Raw genomic sequence first — 19,459 nt, forward strand, 5'->3', positions numbered from 1 at the left:
AAAACAACCTCGCAAAAGATTAAGTAGACGATTTCCATATGGATATGACAGTTTGGGCCCAATAAAATAAAATCCTAATAGAAGGACTTTCCCCACCTTCATTTTTTAAATGAATGAAAAATTATATTACTTAAATCACTTTGTATTTAAGTAAATACCATTTTGCAACTTGACATGTAAATAAAGTCACAAGGGTTTTATAATACAAAGAATGTATTACTTTTGTTCTGTGTGTGTTGAAACACTCAGGATCATTTAATATTTGGTTATTAATTAAAAGAAACTGTTATAAGAAAAAAAAAAAAAGCATTTTCTACAGGTTGTTCAAGAAGAAAAATCAAACACAGATTAAAATCATTTTATCATTTATTTTTTTCTTTCATTTCCTTTAGCATTTTTTTTTTTTTTCTTTCATTGAACATCTACAATATCATCCAAAACACTTCACTCAGCAGTTGCTATGTCTACCCCCCTATATAATTAAAAAGGTCAATACTTGTTTTTCTTTTTTGTTTTTTTGGCTAAAGACTTGCTACTCGTAACTGCACCATTTCATGTCTAAAAAGCTTACAGCCTACACAGGTTATGAGATTAGCAACAAAACATAATACATTTCATTTCACCAACCAGTTATGAATCAAATCCATTAATTCAGATAAAACAATAAAAAAATAAAACCAGGTCCACTGATTTTTCTAATTTAAGTGGCACAGTTTCAAAATAATTTGCGCCCAAGGATAATATTGCCAAATATAGAAAACAAAAATCTGAAAACATCTCAAACTAATAACACACGTTAGGGCAAGAAAGCCACACTAAAGAAAGTTAAAGAAACAGACAATTTAAAACAAAATAAATTAAAACAAAACAAAACTGATGCATGAACTTTCCCTCCATCCTTTTGTCTAAAACAGTCAAATAGAAAGTTGGGGATTTTGAGAAATTATTCATAGGACACCTTTATAAGGTTCTACACACAAGTTTCATAAAACTAAAACATACATTGTTCAACTCACTAACCAACATAATCATGATTTTAACCACTCACTCATTCAACGGTGGCCCTGCCCTTGGCAGAATGATAAGAGAGGAGTGAGGGAGGAGCTGCTGCATTTAAACAGCACTTCCTGAGATTGTCTCTCTGCTGATTTGACTTTGGTCTGGATCTGTGCACAGCCTATCCATACATGTGAATGAGACTATAAGGAGGGGAGGAAAAACAAATTGAGGAGAGAATCATGCATTACAGTGTCGCTGATTAAACATTTAAAACATTCAAATATACATTATTAACTGAAACTTAAGACCACTAAACAGTTTAATGTGGTTACTGAATTCAAAAGGCTACCAATAAAAAAAAAAAAAAAAAGAATCCAGCAGAATGCATTGGACAAAATTAGCAGTCATAAACATCACCGATTTCCTCTGAGGTCCTGAGTTCCCTCTCTTTTACCAAAGTCGACATGAGATTGGATGACAGGTACATTATGAGTGCTGTAGCAGGTATATTACATGTAATCATACCTGAAAATGTACAGGCATAAACGCAAGCGTCACATACAGATTATCATTAAACAAACATACGAAGAAAAACACAGACTGACTCTATCACAGACTGGACATGAACAGTGATTCTGAAGCAGCACACTAACAGAGCATAAAATCCAACCTGATTATTGTCACCAGCATCTACAGCAGAGGGAGAAAAAATAAATAAAAGAAAAGAAAACAGAAATTGTCAAAAGCAGACACTACAAATAACCTGATCACTAGAAAACACTAACAAGACTTGCACTCCCAAGGGAAAGGAAGACAAACTGTGGTTTTACTCATGTACACTGATGATTTCTATTCATTCTTTCAAAAAAAAGCAGCTTGATCTTTCGGTTACTGACAGACCCAGCCTTCAGAAACACTGGACATCACACATGACACCTTACGACATTATACAGAACACCACCAACTCAAAAATCACCTTGAATATACACCGCAATATGTCCAAATCTTTTTTTCAATGGATGTCTAGTACTATTTTATCCGTTCGGCATTATGACAAACTTCTTGTTAATTCTCACGGTGTCCTTCAAACCTACACATTTTCCTCTTCCTTTGTCTGAACAACGCACACACACACACACTTGTCTTCCAGTTTTAGACTGGGGTGGGAATCTATAGGCACCTCATAATCATTCATTTTGATTCAGTCACGAAGCAATTACAATACAATGGCATATGTGCACAACTGATTCGCTTTACGAATCATGTGAAACCCTTAATACCTGCTTGAGAGTTTTTTTAAAAGACATGCCAAATATCAACAAGTTTCCACCATGTTCTGGTAAATACATTTTTAGAAATAATTTAAAATCAGACTCATCATATTAAAGTAATTTCTATCTGAAGTATTATAATGGTGATGTGACTCACTTTTCCTAGTCTCCAAATCTCAATTTTAAAATTCCCTGGTCTTCCAGGACTGTGGGAACCTTGTATCAATATATTATGTTTCATCTTGTGCACATTTTGAATAAGTTAAAGAACACTTATGAATCACTGTGCATCGATCATTTTTAAAAGCATCACATCTGAATCAAATTTTTTCCCCAGCCCCTTTTAGGACTGGTGCAAACATAGGAAGTGAAAAAAAAGAAAAAAAAAAAAGAAATAACCGCACACACTGGTGACTCATGGACCGGTGGGGTGTTGCCATGCTGTCTTTGTGTGATCTGTTGCATATGGAGAACATGTGCTGGCTTGATTTCTCACCAACAGCACTACTATCATTTATAGATATTATATATATATATATATAAAAGAACAGCATTGTACACTAGTGCCAGGACCTTAAACACTCCAAGTAAAATCAAAACTCATTCACAAGCTAATTAATTGCTGTAAATCACAGACAACACAGGAAGCATAGCCTCCATTTCTCCTTTCAAGTGTAAGAGGTTTTTTGTCTTCCTTAAATTCCTAGATTTCCTCTGTATTTTTAAGGAACAACTTCCCAGATATCACAGTCATTTGGGAAGCAGAGGGTTCTTTGACACCACAGTGCGACAGTCCAGTTTTCATATGTAGATTTATATATAGATATTTATACATATAAAGATTTATATACTCTTACTTTCATATATAAGTTGTGTATCTAAGCATACACACAAGTGTGCACGTGTGTTGTGGGCATACGAGGCATTACTTTGGTGATCTGGGTGGGATGTTTTGTTCTTTTCCACTGCGTCTGTTGTACCCCATCTGTGGAGAGGAGCGCCGACCCTGTAGAGGCCGTCTCTGTTGTTCTCTGAGCTTAAAACCTGTCCCTCTGGGGCCGTTACCACGTTGGTAGCCAGTCTGCTCTCTGGGCGTCCGACTCTCGTTTCCTTTCTCCAGTTTCTCACCAGGACTGCAGCGGGATGAGGCTGGGCCTTCCGCTTTGTTGACGCGAAGTTCACGTAGTGGTTGGTTTGTGGTGGGAGAAGGTGTGGGACTGGGGCTGGGCGGGGCTGCCGGTGCAGGGGGAGGGTCTTTGGGTGGCCTCTGACACACCTCCGCATAGCTCAGCTTCCGAGGCTCCTGAATGGATTAAAAAAAATAAATAAACCTTCAAGTTAAACATCACCATAACGACCTTCAGATGTGAACGAGCAACAGGAAGACTTATAATTTAGCACATGAATGCATTTACCTGGACAGTTGCGCTTGCTGGGACAGGCGGTGTAGATGCAGTGCTTGAAGTGCTTGATTGGCTGCGTGAAGGTTTGGGGGCAGAAATGGGCTGGACGTGCTTTGTAGTCACCGATGCAAGGTCTGGAGGTGCGTCAGAGACCTGAACCTCTTTCTCAGGTCTCTTCACTTGATTTGATGTACTGCAGAGAAATGTGATTTGAATCAACCTGCTTCTATTTGTACAACCTTTCAATTATATTTTTTTAAATGCATAAATTTGAATCAAATTGTTTTGATAATGTATAGCACAAATGGTGTTAATTTTTAGAATATTTAAAACGTATTAAATCAATAAACAGGCATTACAATTCATGATTATATTAACAGTCACAATTCGCTAATTTAAACCTAGATAAATAATAGTATTAGTAAAAAGTATTGTGTAATGGAAATGTACTGTACATGTATGCGTGTACCTAGTGGTAGGCGTGTCCTGTTTTGTGGCAGGAAGCTTTGGCGCTGGAGTAGATGGTCCAGTCAATTGAGCTTCCGCTGGACATGTTCCAGGATCTTGACTGACGTCTTGCTTACTTGTTTCCGGCTAAACAAAAAAAAAAAAAAAGTAACTTTACTTGAGTGATATCGGAGATTCTCTGCGTACAAGCAGAACAAATGTATTTGAGAATAAATGGTTACAGGAAGTAGTTCTTACTACCTTGTCCCTGCTGATGCCCTTAACAACATCTGCCATGCGATTTTCCAACACAGACTCAGTTTGCACGGTCACACCTGGCAGACGACTCGGGACACCTCCTGGCAATGGCGGGAAGTTAGTGGTTGCGAGGTCGAAATTAGGGGGTGGAGCTTTCACTTCTGATTCAGGATTCTGCCTCTGTGAAAAATGAAACGCAAATGAAATGAGAAGCACAAATAATTGAGCATGAATGGGCAATAAAAATGAAGTACTTCAGAGAGCCATGTAATAAACATTTAGGACTTACCGTTCTTTCTTCTTCTCTTCTCCTCCTAATGCCACGATAGCTTCCTCTCCTAGACACATCACAAGTCGTTAAATACAATCCTGTCAGCAAACCTGTCACCATTCAATGAACACACTCAACAGATGACCCTCAGATCTCATAATCTTACCGCTCACTGGGACAGGAGTGACAGAGACTTGGAGGGAGAGAGAGAGAGAGAGACAAAAGAAGGAAGGAGAAGAAAAATAACTCCTAAAGTCCTCCGATCACTCCCTGCTTCCCTCTATGCGCTTAGTTGATCATCACTGGGTCAAAACAACCAAATTTGCTGCTTAGTTAAATTAACATACACACACATATACACATACATACATATATACACATAAAAAAATAAAATAAAATAAAAACGGACCTGGCCCGGCTGCTGAAGTCTGAGTGGTGGTTCTCTCTGGGGGATGCTGGCGGTTCAGAGAGCGGGGTGAGGGTGGAGGCAGTGGTGTCTGAAGTAGGGGTGCATGGAGGCTGGGGACTACCGGTACCTGACGAAGTCTCTGTCAGCTGACACACGTCAGCACGAGGCTGTGGCTTTACATGATTCCTGCACAGAACACAAAAATCAGAGGTGACTGCATGTAACTATAACCGAGCCTACAAAGCAAGAGCAAAGCTGAGTAAACATCTGTGGAACAGATAAGTTTATCCAGCTGGGCTTTAAGGGTGGTCTGTCTGGCTGTGCAGAACAAGCATCACAAATGGAGGTAATATACATATGGAGTGACAAGAAAAAAGCCTGTTTGGTTGAGAAGTTCCTGAAGAGTAACACCATTTTCATTTCTTTTGCAGAAGTTCTCCCATTTAGCAGCACAGAAAAACCAATATAAACTAAACCAACAGATGAACCAACAATAAGCAAATAGAATTCTGCCTTGCGTAAGCCCTTAATTCCAAACTTGCATAAATGTTTTTTAAATTTTGCTTAAGTTTTTTTTAAAAGCCCACAATAAAGTAGAGAAAATATTTAAAGAAATCTTTAGAAGGTAAAACACCTAAAGGCAAGATTATAAAAGATTGTTCTTGATTCTAAAGTGAAAGATTATTCTAACATGATAAATATGATCTGCACTTGTTATAACTGCCCCTAATCTTCCTTGGTGTAAAACACTGTGCTTATTTCCTTACAGCCAAAATTATGCATGACTCATTTGTCATTAAGCCTATTTTGGAAATAAATGCACCACTGGCTAACTTGTTCTGTAGATCAGGTCAACCCCTATGTAGATTTTTTTTTAATAACGCATGTACTTCCCAAGACACCATCAGGAATCTCTCAAACACAGAGCAACAGATGATACATGCAAGGACAGGGTCACATGACAGATCTGATGACATTGCACTGACATTAATTCATTGTGAAAGGCATCATGCGTCAAGATGCGGCTTTTAGCTGAGTCATGATGGTCAATAACTATGGAGTGCTTGCTCATAGCTGAATAACACTAAACGTTCTGGTTATTTTTTGAAGCGATGTGATACAGCCCATCCCTTAGCTATAACGTTAGTCTAACATTAGCCCAAACATTTTAAATCACCCCAATGCAGTTCTGGCATTCTAAACTTTTAAAGCAGTTTGCATGGTACATGCAAAAGATGATAATTTAAAATGAAGAAATGCTCCAGTAAAAGCAGAGCATAGCTACCTGAAGGCATTGATTACATTCTTTCGGGAATAAAGTGGAAGTCTAGAAAGTAAAGGAACAAAGTCATTGTGACTCCAGTGCGTCAAACACAGAGCTCTGCCTCACTTTCTGTACAGAGTGGAAATCAACGTAGGTAAACCTCAAATTTCACACTTGGACAAAAAGTACAGCAAAATCAATTGAAAAGGGATGTGCAATAACTGAGGTACAATTGTAATTTGCTTAAGTATTATAAATAACTCACAATTATCAGAACTGTTTATTTTACTGTTTGCCATCTCTAGTGGTAGAACAGGGAACTAAGCAATGCTAAGGTCATGAGATTGACTCAATGTAATGCTTAAAATGTAAGCCGCTTTGGACAAAAGTGTCTGCCTAATGAATTAGACATAAAACCAAACCTTGCAGCAAAGCAAGTTAATGTCTACAAGATGTTTTATGAAGGTCACGGTAGAACCAAGTCAGATTTTATTAAAAACCAGCTCCTGGGATATGAAGTTCCCATGGTTGAAGAAACAACCTATTACGTTTTTGGCAGAGAGGGAAAGGAATAGACTAAGAAAGAGATTCTTAAAACAAAATGTAGGTTTCAGGATCTTACCGGTTGCGGGGGTAGTTGCGCGTAAGGCTGATTGGAGAGGAGCCAGTTTTGTAGTTTCCTGCTGTGCCAAAGCCATTAACAAATGTGCTGTTGGGAAATGGAGCCTGCAAAATGAATCAACAGCTGAGATTAACCCACACATCCTCAAACTACTACAAATTGAATTCACATTTTTGTGACATGGCCAAAGCACCTCTTTACATTAATGTGATATGCTAAATGAACCAAATAACTGTTGGCATGGTAACCATTCAGAAGGGATTCAACTGCCCTGACTTCACTGCAGCAAGTCCCCTGCAGCTCGGCCTGCAATAACAACCCTGATAACAAACTAACTCCATCAGCTTATACCTTCAGCCTTCACGACTGCAATACAAAGGTAACAAAAAAGGCTAACATAAAAGATAGCTTATTTGATGAGTCACATTCAAAGTGACTCTAAAATGACTAAATGAACTGCTACAATGGTCAGCCATAGCAAATAGTAAAGTGACCCTCAGATCTCATAATCTTAACGCTCACTGGGACAGGAGTGACAGAGAGAGAGAGAGAGAGAGAGAGAGAGAGAGAGAGAGACAGAGAGACAGAGAGAGAGAGAGAGAGAGAGAGAGAGAGAGAGAGAGAGAGGAAAAGTGAGATAAAAGTAGCAGAAAAGACAAAGAACTCCCAAAATCTTCTGATCACTCCCCTGCTTCCCTCTATGCGCTTAGTTTATCATCACTGGGTCAAAACATCATTTTTTTCATATATATCTTTCATAAATAGCAACATTTGTATTTCTACACAGGTTTTTGATATTCTTTTTTTTTTTTTTAAACACCTTTTAGGCAAGGAAGTGTTAAATCCAAGTGACAGTAAACACCTTACATTGTTACAAAAAAGTGTGTTTTTCAAAAACTTTAATTCAGAGAAAACCATTATACATGTTCAACAATTTTATGTAACACCATTTTTAACTGTGATAAGAATTGTTTCTTGATCACCAAATCAGCAGAACATGTGGTAGTGTTCATCTTATTACATGGGGGATTTTCACTGCAATTCACTTGAATCTTTTGATTCATTTTTAACACTTAATTTTTCAAGATTAAGTTCTCACCAGTGGCGTTTCAAAGTAAGGGGTCGGTGAGGGGGTCCATGTCTGTGGCAGGAGGCTATAGACAGGGTACTGCTGTGGAGGCTGGTACACCTGCTGCAGGTAAACTGGAGACGAGTACTGTGACGGAGTGGAGTAAACCCCAGAGTCTACGGCCCCATAACCGTTCTTAGCAAAGAACGTGTTTATGGCCTTGATTCGAGCCTGCCAACACAAACATACAAAGAGACACCTGTATTAAAACCAGAACATCTAAAAGATCATTCATTATGGGTTACACCATAGACTGTAAAAAAAGGAGGGCGACACGTCTCCGCTTCCTTTCACTATTTAAAAGTGAAGCCAAATGATCTCAATGTGGCCGTTGCCATCTCGAGAAAATGACATCATTTGGAGCCCGAGTCTGCGCAGTAGAGTTGTGAGGAGGAGCCGCGGAATCAAACTCCCGCACACCCAACCAACCATAACGACACACCCTGTTTTTATAGCATCAAATTACTAGCTAAAATTAAACTAATCACAAAAATGAACAACTGAACATATCAGTGTGATAACTACCTTAAATGACCAAAACCATATTTCAGAAAATTGTATTGGAAGTGTAATTTATTTTTTATTTTGACTCAAGTCCCATTCCTTTACATGGAGAGGGTGGGGTTTATGACCTGTACTGCAGCCAGCCTCCAGGGGGCTATCAAAGAGCCCGCGGCTCCACTTTTCATGACATGTGAGGCACACCCGGGTTACACTCAAAATGTGAAACTAAAGGGATACCATAAATGACATCAGTATTCACATTTGTCTAAACATAAATAACAGTATATTTACCTCCCTAAATCAGCAATTACTGTTATAAATGTCTACCAGTGTCTCAGCAGGGCACTTGAGAGCAGATTCCCTTCATGTGGCACAAACATCTCTCATGCATTACTCATACAGACGCCTTTTGTTTGACTATTTATAGATGTGGGCCCCACAAGATAAAATGCATTTTGTTTGATTTTGAACAGAGCAAAAACAGCCTGTTTAGTGGATTACGTAATCCCATGCACTGTCTGTGGGGTCTTTCCTATTGGTTACATATTGACGGGATAACTGATCAATGATTGGTTGAAAGAACAAGGGTCAAAGTTGAGTACTTCAGAGAATCCAGTTAATCATCACAGCATTCAGAGTGGTCAAGGTGACACTAGCTGTATTTGAAGTGTCAGCCAGGAATGCACACATTCAGGGTGCTTAAATTACAGCTGATCTAACAGAAGAGATGGCAGCACAATGTACTCACCATAATTGGTTTGCCCTGAAAGGTTTTGACTTCTTCACGCAAGTATCTGTAGGCCTGTAAAACAATGTGACATTAGTCAATGCAGAAAACAATGTTTCCATTTAATAAACCAGCATAGAAAAGCAAAAACACTTTAGGCATCATTAATGCAATAACAGCAGAGCAAATGTGCGTATTTATTAGTGTATCAGACCACTACTGCAGCTGTTACAAGGTTTTAACCCTTTCAAATGGAGCAGGTAACTAAATCAGTGGTTAACTTACAATAACTTAATATAAAACAAAGGCAAAGTCTTTAACTACTGCTTTTTAGATTTCCTTATGACAATTTAATAATAATAACGGCAAACAGAAAGTTACACATAATATTGATTAGAAAGTCATATCACAGGAAATAAATTCAAGCAATTTTTACTTGCATCATATGATCTAAACAAAAACAAATCCAAAACACAATATGGTGGCACACCATCCTCATATATGATTTTTACCAATTATTTATACAGACATTATTCCATGAGAAAGGACTTTTGTGCATGTTTGTCAAAAATACCTGCTGAGCATCAGTGTCAGACTGGAATGTGATGTACCAGTTGTTATTGTGTGCAAACTCCACACTGATAACCTGCGGACACTTCTCACTTTTAAACAGGGCCTCCACCTCCTGACAGAGAGAAAAAAGCATCAGTCAGCAAATCAAAAGAATAAGTAAACGCTACTGACAAACAAGAGGCCAGACATCCCTCAGATCTCATAATCTCACGGTCATTAGGGCAAAATCCACTGTACTGAGAGACAGACAGAGAGAGAGACAGACAGACAGACAGAGAGAGACAGACAGACAGAGAGAGAATAAATAAAGAAAGATAAGAGTTAGAAAGAAAGAGAAAGACAGAATTCTCAACAGCAGCAATGGTTCTGGATCCTTCCAAGCGCGATACTGATCATCATCGGGGTGACCACAGTAATGATAACCAAAGTTCTACCATATACAGCCACAAGAGATGAGCATAAAGTGTGGTCTCACCTCTACAGGTGTGGTCTCAGGAACCTCTCTGAGGATGATGATGCATCGCTTGTGGTTTGGCCGTACCTTCTCACCCTTCTCATCCACCTGCACCATGGGAGAGGCTAAGGAGGACAGAAAACAAGGAATTAACAAAGCATTGCAAGGCATGAACAAACTTTGAGACTGTGGTCAGGTTTTGTTTGTTTTACCTCGTAGCACCTCAAGTATCAGGTCCATATCAGTAGTCAGCAGTTTGACCCCCTCCATACTTGCAATAGTCCAAATAGGGATAAACTGATCACTGTCCATCTGAGACATCAGGTAAAGGTCCTTGGAGAGATTCTCTCTGTAGGAAACAAATGTAATGAACAGATGTTCAACACTTACAGTGATTTTCACTGCAAGGTCAGTGTGCATATAAGAGTTCCAATGGATAAAATCGTTGAATACTTAAGTGTATATAGAGGGAAAATATCATTTGAATGTCTGCTTTGCTAACTAAAAGCCTCCATTGCATAATGTGCATATTCCATTGATGGAGTACTGAATACTATCATGTTATCACGGCACTAAAGGACTAATTTGCTTAAGTTTACACATGCAAATAGAAAAAAAAAAATAGACCAGAGAACCAACTTTTCACAGAAGTGTGCATTCCTTCTGGAATACAGAATTATTCCTGCACACTGTACCATGTGCAAAACTACACATTTTCAGACTAGACTAGTCAGTAGGTTTCCGGAACAATTAGTCAACTATTTGGTCCCAAGGAAGCCTTATAAAACATGGATGGTTTCAGTTAACCTTATCGGACATGTTTGGGGTTGCAAGAAATGTCTCAAAAAACACTGAAAAGTTGAACTTCGTCTTAAACACAACACTTGAAACATTATGCTGAAAAACAGTGCAACAGCCAAAGACATACGTCTGAATGAATCCGCGTGCAAGTTTCTTAAAGGTCATGATTTAAAAACAAAAACAAAGATGCTTTTAATACTCAGTGCTCAAAAGCACTGCAGCTAAAATACCAAAAACTAACAGTGGATGAATATTTAGAAATGCCTAATATTTGGAATATAATTATCAGCATCAGGCCATCCAACGAGTCATTGAATACTTAACTACAATTGTTTTTTTGTTTTTTAAATCTGGTTAATACACAAGTATTGGTCAATCCAATAATTTCCAAAACAAATATTTTTTAATTAACTCAGGAATAGGTTACTGAACAATTACTGACTTTCCAATTAAATCACACACAAGAACTAAATGACGTTTGGCATCCAATGACCATACTGGGTTAGCAACGAGAAAGCTTCCAAAAAAATATTTTGGTGAGCTATTTTTCAAGTGTCAAATTTTCAAATTAAACTGCCCTTATTTGGCAACCAACAATTACAATATTGCCCAAAAAAAAAAAAAAAAAAAAAAAACTACTTCAATCGGATCATCTACATCAAATCACTTCCAATATCATAGGTCCATTGTGACATTGCATTTAATTAGTGAATGAAAATTTGCTCAAGCAAGAGTAAATAAGCACTGCTCTACTGGGCAGATGATTATGAATTTCCATTCATCCATTACACAATTACGTAATAAGGGGGAGCAGGTGTTAGCATGTCTGGGCGTACAGTGGGCGTTACCTTGAGAAGCAAAATTCTAGCTGCTTCTTCAGTGACTCCTTCAGACTCTCTTCAGACAGCGGAGGCTGCTCCTCGACCATCTCACCCTCCACTGAGCAACACAAAACATATACACAACCCAAATGACAATCAGCCAGTAAGCAGCACTGGAATGGAGTGGAACTGAAGTGTGACAGTGGGTGTATGTGACAGACCTGGTTCAAAGAGTGGGTAAGCCAGTTCTGTGGACTCCATGCCATTCAACATGCTGTTCTCAATAGGAGGGGCTGACTCAGAGTCACCATAGCCAACACCATACTCCTTGAAACCTACAGAGGAGAAACGACAGTAGTAAATGAGTTTGCAAGCTTACTGATCACTTATCGTGTAAGAACAGCGATAGGCCATTTAACCCTCAGATCTCATAATCTCACGGTCATTAGGGCAGACACACTCCACTGAGAGAATGAGCAAGAAATTTAGCCTGAGAATTAGAGAAAGATTGAAAAAGAACAGAATGGAGATAGTGAGAGAAGAAATGAGAATGAGAGATCTCTACAGTGAGAATGGTTCTGGGTCCTTCCAAGCGCGATACTGATCATCACTGGGTTTTAGCAAACTTTAATATCACACTCCAAAATGGTCATAGCTGCCAACAACACTTGCAAAGAATCTAGCCATTTCCCAAAAAGATGAACTAGTGTGTAGAAATAAACTCTTAAGTTCTCCACATAACTCAAAGCATATGGGTTTTGAGTGACATGTAGATATTGAAAATTTTGGGCCTCATTCATGAAACACGGGCAGAACGAATTTGTGTGTAAATCGTTCATAAAGCCATTTTGACGTTCGAATTCATAAAAATATTTTCAAAATGTTAGTTGGTACGAAAGAATATTCCACTGCATTTCTGGACAAGCAATTTGCGTAGCTGTAATTCATAGGTGAGCATTATGATAATTGTGAATGAGCGTGCAGGAGCACCCTATTTACCAATGATTGGAATTCATTAACATACACGTTTAACTCAAAACGGACGTTTCCGAAGCATTTGTGAATCTGGAGGAGAGTTTTCAGGAAGGTCTGTTTTAGGCGCAAATTACTCATTTACGTTTCATGAATGAGGCCCAATTTTCCCACATTTAATTACAGCACTAAACAAATGGCAATCAAGATACATACCTTCCGACTCTTCGGTGGAGACAGTATCTGCTTGTGGCCAATGGCACGTCTCCGTGGCTGCCTCTGGAGCCTGGGTGGTTGGTGCAGACATTTCCTGCCACACTTTAGCATTGGGATTCAGACCGGCCCCCTTGGTGGTCACCTTGAAGACAAGGTTAAACAAATTCTGGGTTAATACAGTACTCATTTTTACAGTTAGATTTACACGTCACAGTAGAATAAAATCAGCAGAAATGTCAACATTTAACTGTGCCTTCATTTAAACTGAATTATAAGACTATTAAGTAGAACACTGCTGATCATTTAATAACCTATTATCATGCATTGGAAATAGACAGCCATCTATCGTAGCACAAATGTATCAAAGTTCATGTTTAAGGAACAGGCAACAATGTAGCTAGGCGTCAGTGTATTAGGCAAATAGTTATCCACCCTGTTTCACAGTACGGTGGGAAGGTAACCACAAAAAAAAAAAAAATATCCTGAAAAACTTGCCTTCTGAATACACATTAGCAGAATCTACTTCTCAAAGCTTGCTAGTCACAGCTGTTGAACAAACCACTGATAACGGACAAAACTGCAAACACTTTGGTAGCAACTTTACAAGTATCTGACTTAAATTTCAATTGTGATTACAAAATGACAACATTCCGCTGAAAATCAACTTGCATAACAGACATTTTCAAGTGCACCAAAAATGCAACAGTGGGCTACAAAGGCCAATAGGTCTCTTTAGTAACAATGGAACTAATTCAGGAATGCATAGATAAAATATTTGATTTGACACCGCATTGCATTTTTGCAGTTTCCCCCAAACATTCACTCAAAAAGTGAAAAACTACTTTAAGTCACTTTCACTTGGGGGGTGGGGATCTCTGAAGGGTTAACAGACACGACGCTATCAAAGTTTCACATGACACGCTGAGGAACAAATTACAACGCCGCTTCCACCTTGCTGTAATGTAAAAGTAGCAATTCGAAATACATAAAACAGAACTTACATCTGCTATGTCAAGAAATGAAACATTGCACTATAGCCACAACCTTGGCGAAGGACGTCTGAAGAGCACGGTGAAGGAATACAAACCCCACAGGACAGGCATGGGCACTAACTATTAACACACTTGATTTAAAAACCAGAACCGCACACAACTTCTTCCTCTAACTTCTCTATACTTTATACTACTGCGCTCGATCAGGGATGAAGCTCATTCACAAGATCCATTACTTACCCGACGCGACACTCCATGCATAGGCTGGAGGTTTTAAATAGTCGGCCTTTCACCCATTTAATCTGATTAGCCACTCTGATAAAACAGAGCGAGAGTTTAGAGCGAACAGCTACAAACCTGCATCCGAAACGCAGGCTGGTTAACCTGACTAGCGCTTTATTGGATTTGGACGGGTTAAAGTTATTTTTGAACTAAAGGTTAAATTAAAAGCCGAGGCAATTCGTGGATACCTTTAATATTCGCTTTAGTAGTGATCCGCACTGATACATTTTACGTATTTTGTGTAACAGTTAAATAAAAGACGCTGGCTAAACAGCTAGCATTTGTTGCGCGCACGTGGATATTCGCTGTCGACGGTCGGTTCGCGTCCGTATAAACAAAGTCTTACATAGCAGATTAACTAATCTTGCTTATCGCTAACTACTCATTTTAAATTTAAAAAAAAGAAAAAAAGACTGCACTACAAAACCACAACAAATTCTTCTCCTTGTTGAACTCATGGCAGGCGCCATCGAGCCGAACCCATGCCGCAGCTGTGAAGAACCTTCGCGGTCGCCAAAATGACCTCATTAAACTCACCTCCACAAACAACAGCATGGTCTTCTCCCCCAACAACGTTATCACTCGCTAGATATCCAGTAGGCGAATTAACCTAGCTCACAATAACGCAGCACTGGATTCCACTTCTTTCCGTTTAAAGCAAAAGTGCAAGTTCACAGCCGAAGAGTTTCGCGGCCACTCATCATCTGCATCAATCCCCTTTGCTCTGCGTAAGCATCTACACGGCGTTTAACGAGTCTGATTGGCCGTGCGCTAGTCTTTCCTTTGCCTCTTTTGTGTTCACATGCAGAAGCACGCTTTGAATATTTCCCGCCCACCGTTATAGGATTGGTGCGTGCTGGAATACGTCATAATGAATCTCCGTATGATTGGAGCGGCCTTACGTCTGTCAAACTTCTGTTCAAGTTACCGGAACTGTAACCTCTGCCACCGAGCTCACTGCTGAGCACGTGGCGACAGCTGAAACAAATGCTATATAGGCCTGACAAGAAATGAACGAATGAATGTAGTTAAAATAAACAATATCCAAATAACATTACATTCCGAAACAATAAAACCAACTTCAAAGATGAAATTTGTGTTGCTGTATGACACGGTGTCTAATATCATTGTGTCAGGAAGCACCTAATAGTACTGGGAACGCCCAATTCAGATCATGGACAATCTGTTGTTTGGACCTCGATACAATAATTCGCTGTTGAAGACTAATGCAGAACAAACCGAGACTTGACAAAAGCTTAAATCACCATATAAAGTCTTTTGGAACTTTCTAATAAAAAGTGTCACTCAGACAAAATATTAAAGTATGCTATTTTGCTCAAAACAATATTAAACATACAATACTTCGTTTATGTAATTATTTAGGAAAGTGCATAGTTTCCCAAAATTTAAATTTTCTACTGCTGGAATTGTAACTCTGGGAATCTCTACACTAGCTTGTTAGAAACCAAAGTGAATTGTATTTTATTCTGAATTTACACATAGGAAAGTTAAAACAGAGGTTCTCAAGCACTGGGCTGGAGCCAACTAGGGGGCAAATGCATTAGGTACCCTCAATTAGTTTAAAATTAGGGGGGTAAAAGCATTAAATTGTTTTTATTTTGATATTTCTTGTTTTAATGTACCTCCTCAAAAACCTAGTCTACTTTTAAAAGTATAATTTCTAGACCTGCAAAAGTCATGTAAATTAATAAAACTGTAAAACGTAATGGGCATTTTATTATGAATATACATTTTTCTAGTTTTACCGAGCACTGAAATATTTTACGGGGTAGAAATTTTGAGTACAAGTTGTTTTTTAAAATCCTTATCCTTAATCCTTATCATGAACAACTATCCATTTATTATCATGAATATGAAGTGTGATGTGAGAATGAGACTCTTTAATGATGTTATTGTACAAATTTGAGTTAGGAATTATCTCGCTTTCCTAGCAACTACTCAGCAACCACCTAGCAATGCCCCAACAAACAACAACTCTGAACACTTTAGCAATCACATTGTTAGGCAGGCCAACATTCTTTGAAATTTCAAATCTCCTTTCAAACTTACTACAAATTCAGTCTTTGAAAACTTCCTTCCATTCAAAGTTTGTTTTTGCTCTTTATAATTAATAGTCATTTCTCAAGGCTGACATTCACTTTTTATGCTGTCATTGTGGTAAGTGACAGTTCAGATGACTGAATGCCATAATTAACAAAGTGGGGCACAGAGAGAGCGTGAGAAAGAAAGAACGTAAATCATGATCTTCTGGAAAAGTCATGGAGACTTTAAATATTGTTGTGGACAATGGGGGGCCTTGGGCTCAAAATGCTTTCAAAGGATTCTCACAGGTTATATTGATGTCTGCATAATTCTGAAAGATAGAGAGACTCCTGCAGAACAGACTTGGCACATCTAGGACAGAAACTGGAAACAAAACATCAATCCGCTTCATTTTGTTGCAAGTCCACATCTGACACCAGTATCCTTTTAATATTATATTCAATATTATTACCACATTATTACCAATGAATAGCATCTATAATGGTGCTTTTTACAGGTAAAATGAAGGGTTTTTATGTTAAAGCTGACTTTCCTCACCATGTTAAAACATTCATTCCAATGACCAAGCCACTTAAGCCTCTTTAATACTCAACAAATGACCACTGCCGTCATTCATACAGGCATGATACAAGAATCTAAGCAAATCTTTAACAGCAGTATGTGCCTGATTAATGTATAATATACCTGCAATCAAATGTGTGTCACAGCTAGAAATTAAACCATGTTCAAATGGAAAAACACCTCATTCTGCTTGATTTGTTAGACAAGAATATCATCAGCATTGCTTTATATGACAACAATTTAATACATTTCATTTATAATGATGGTTTTCATCATTTTAAAATGCTCTTTTTATCAATATAGATTATTAAATGGAAATGTTTTTCTTTGACAGTTATACCCAGTATTATTACTCAAGCAACTCGAAAAAAAAATAGCATGGTTAAAAAAAGTAGTTAATTATAACCTAAAGCAAGCTGTCACGTGGTCGTCATGTAGTTTCATAAATTTCCAAATGACGTTAGCCCATAGTAATAGAAAAGTTGTCAACATTAACTTTGCGTCCTAAAGCCATGAAATCGTTGCTAAATTACAGCAGAGCTCCGCCGACCAGGATATGAACACGTGCTATGTAATTTATGCGCAGACGAAGCCTTGGTGGCAATATATTTAGTTTATGTTGCCTAGTAATGTCATCTTACTGAGGTCCGACTTAAAGCCGGCTACCCAGACCCAGCTTATATTCAACTACGCGGTTATTAAGCCTAGCAATTTCAGTGGATCGATATTTAAGTCGCAAACGCGCGCAAGGACACAGGTAGTTTGTCAACATATTGCAAGTACATACTAGTGCTTACCATTTCGATAAACAGCCACTCTGTGGTCTAAATACGTTTGTTCTAAATATGGACGTGCTGCATTATATAAACGAAAAGTTATCACACAGTAACGTCGTGTTTGGGGGGTGGGGGGGTTAAGTGCCGATTCAGCACCACAGGCCTGAGCTCACCATGCCGCCTTGGTCCTCGCCGGTTTTCTCCTCTTGATCTCGGGCGACTGATCCCGGCTCGACCTCCTCCTTCTGTTGCGCTTGGCTGCTGCTCTCCGAAGTCATCGGCCGCCTTTGGCTCTGCGATCAAGCGCCGTGCGCCTCCTCGCCGATCCGCCACTCCTCTCCTCCTCTCGCCGGCTGAACGCAACAAGCGCTTGCTCTAGTTAGTTAGGGTCGGTTAGTCTTACCGTTTCAGAAACTCAACGAATGAAGGAAGGAAGAAAAGGGATCACTGCCGCTTGCGAATCTATCTCCAGTACGGGTCTACTTCATACTCTAATAAGCCTTAATGGGCATCAGCGAGCGTTTCTGACAGACGGCAGACATTCACGCACCGCCACCGTCCCGACAGACAATGCGAGCACCCCCTCCATCGCGCTCTCTCTTCCCTGGTAACAGAGCTCAACACGAGCTGCGCCGCATAGCAACCAGCAGGCGCTCGCGCCGCATAGCGACAGACGCGCAGTGAAACTGCAGCCGGGTAACTGCGAAGCATGACACAGCGAATAATACACATGTAATTAAAGCAGTCCTCCACCTATACTGATGACAACTCTTTATTTTTTGTATGTTATTTGAGATGGGTCAAAGCTTATGCTCTTTATCATGAATTTTAAATGTTTTTAGTGAAGTATAGGCTATTATTGATCAAAAATACAGTGATATTAAGAAATATTACAATTTCAAATAACTACTTTCTTTTTAAATATATTTTAAAATGTGATTTATTCCTGTGATGCAACGCTACATTTTCAGCAGTCATTTCTCCAGTCTTCAGTGTCACATAATCTTTCAGAAATCATTCCAATATGCTACTTTGGTTCATGGTTCTTATTATTATTAATGTTAAAACATTTTATGCCACTTAATATTTTGTGGAACCTTTTTTTCAGGATTACAGTGGGGCAAATAAGTATTTGATACACTGCCGATTTTTCACGTTTTCCCACTTACAAAGAATGGAGAGATTTGTAATTTTCATCGTAGGTACACCTCAACTGTGAGAGACAGAATCTAAAAAAAAAATCCAGAAAATCACATTGTATGATTTTGAAATAATTAACTTTCATTTTATTGCATGAAATAAGTATTTGATCACCTACCAACCAGCAAGAATTCTGGCTCTCACAGACCTGTTAGTTTGTCTTTAAGAAGCCCTCCTATCCTCCACTCATTACCTGTATTAATTGCACCTGTTTGAACTCATTACCTGTATAAAAGACACCTGTTCACACACGCAATCAATCAGACTCCAACCTCTCCACTATGGGCAAGACCAAAGAGCTGTCTAAGGACACTAGAGACAAAATTGTAGACCTGCATAAGGCTGGGATGGGCTACAGGACAATAGGCAAACAGCTTGGTGAGAAGGCAACAACTGTTGGCGCAATTATTAGAAAATGGAAGAAATTCAAGATGACAGTCAAT

The 19,459-nt window shown here is 38.8% G+C and overlaps 1 protein-coding gene across 4 annotated transcripts; it reads right to left on the minus strand.

Annotated features, from left to right (window-relative positions):
- Window positions 1-348: 348 nt before the first annotated feature.
- larp4ab (La ribonucleoprotein 4Ab) lies at window positions 349-18,407 on the minus strand. 4 transcript variants are annotated; one of them, XM_058779207.1, is made up of 17 exons: window positions 17,990-18,407; window positions 13,142-13,283; window positions 12,175-12,288; window positions 11,981-12,071; window positions 10,544-10,680; window positions 10,353-10,456; window positions 9,879-9,989; window positions 9,326-9,379; window positions 8,044-8,244; window positions 6,945-7,048; window positions 6,344-6,385; window positions 5,059-5,244; window positions 4,668-4,716; window positions 4,382-4,558; window positions 4,143-4,267; window positions 3,686-3,866; window positions 349-3,573 (listed from the first exon to the last, which is right to left on the minus strand). In XM_058779207.1, the coding sequence occupies exons 1-17, from the start codon at window positions 18,092-18,094 to the stop codon at window positions 3,196-3,198; spliced, it is 2,301 nt and encodes a 766-aa protein (XP_058635190.1). In that variant the 5' UTR covers window positions 18,095-18,407; the 3' UTR covers window positions 349-3,195. The 4 variants fall into 4 exon arrangements, with proteins under 4 accessions (XP_058635190.1, XP_058635192.1, XP_058635193.1 ...); XM_058779209.1 differs by lacking the exon at window positions 17,990-18,407 and adding an exon at window positions 14,953-15,224; XM_058779210.1 differs by lacking the exon at window positions 17,990-18,407 and adding an exon at window positions 14,143-14,350.
- Between the last annotated feature and the right edge of the window lie 1,052 nt (window positions 18,408-19,459).

This window comes from Onychostoma macrolepis, chromosome 06 (genome assembly GCF_012432095.1).
Source record: "Onychostoma macrolepis isolate SWU-2019 chromosome 06, ASM1243209v1, whole genome shotgun sequence".
Lineage (NCBI taxonomy): Eukaryota > Metazoa > Chordata > Actinopteri > Cypriniformes > Cyprinidae > Onychostoma > Onychostoma macrolepis.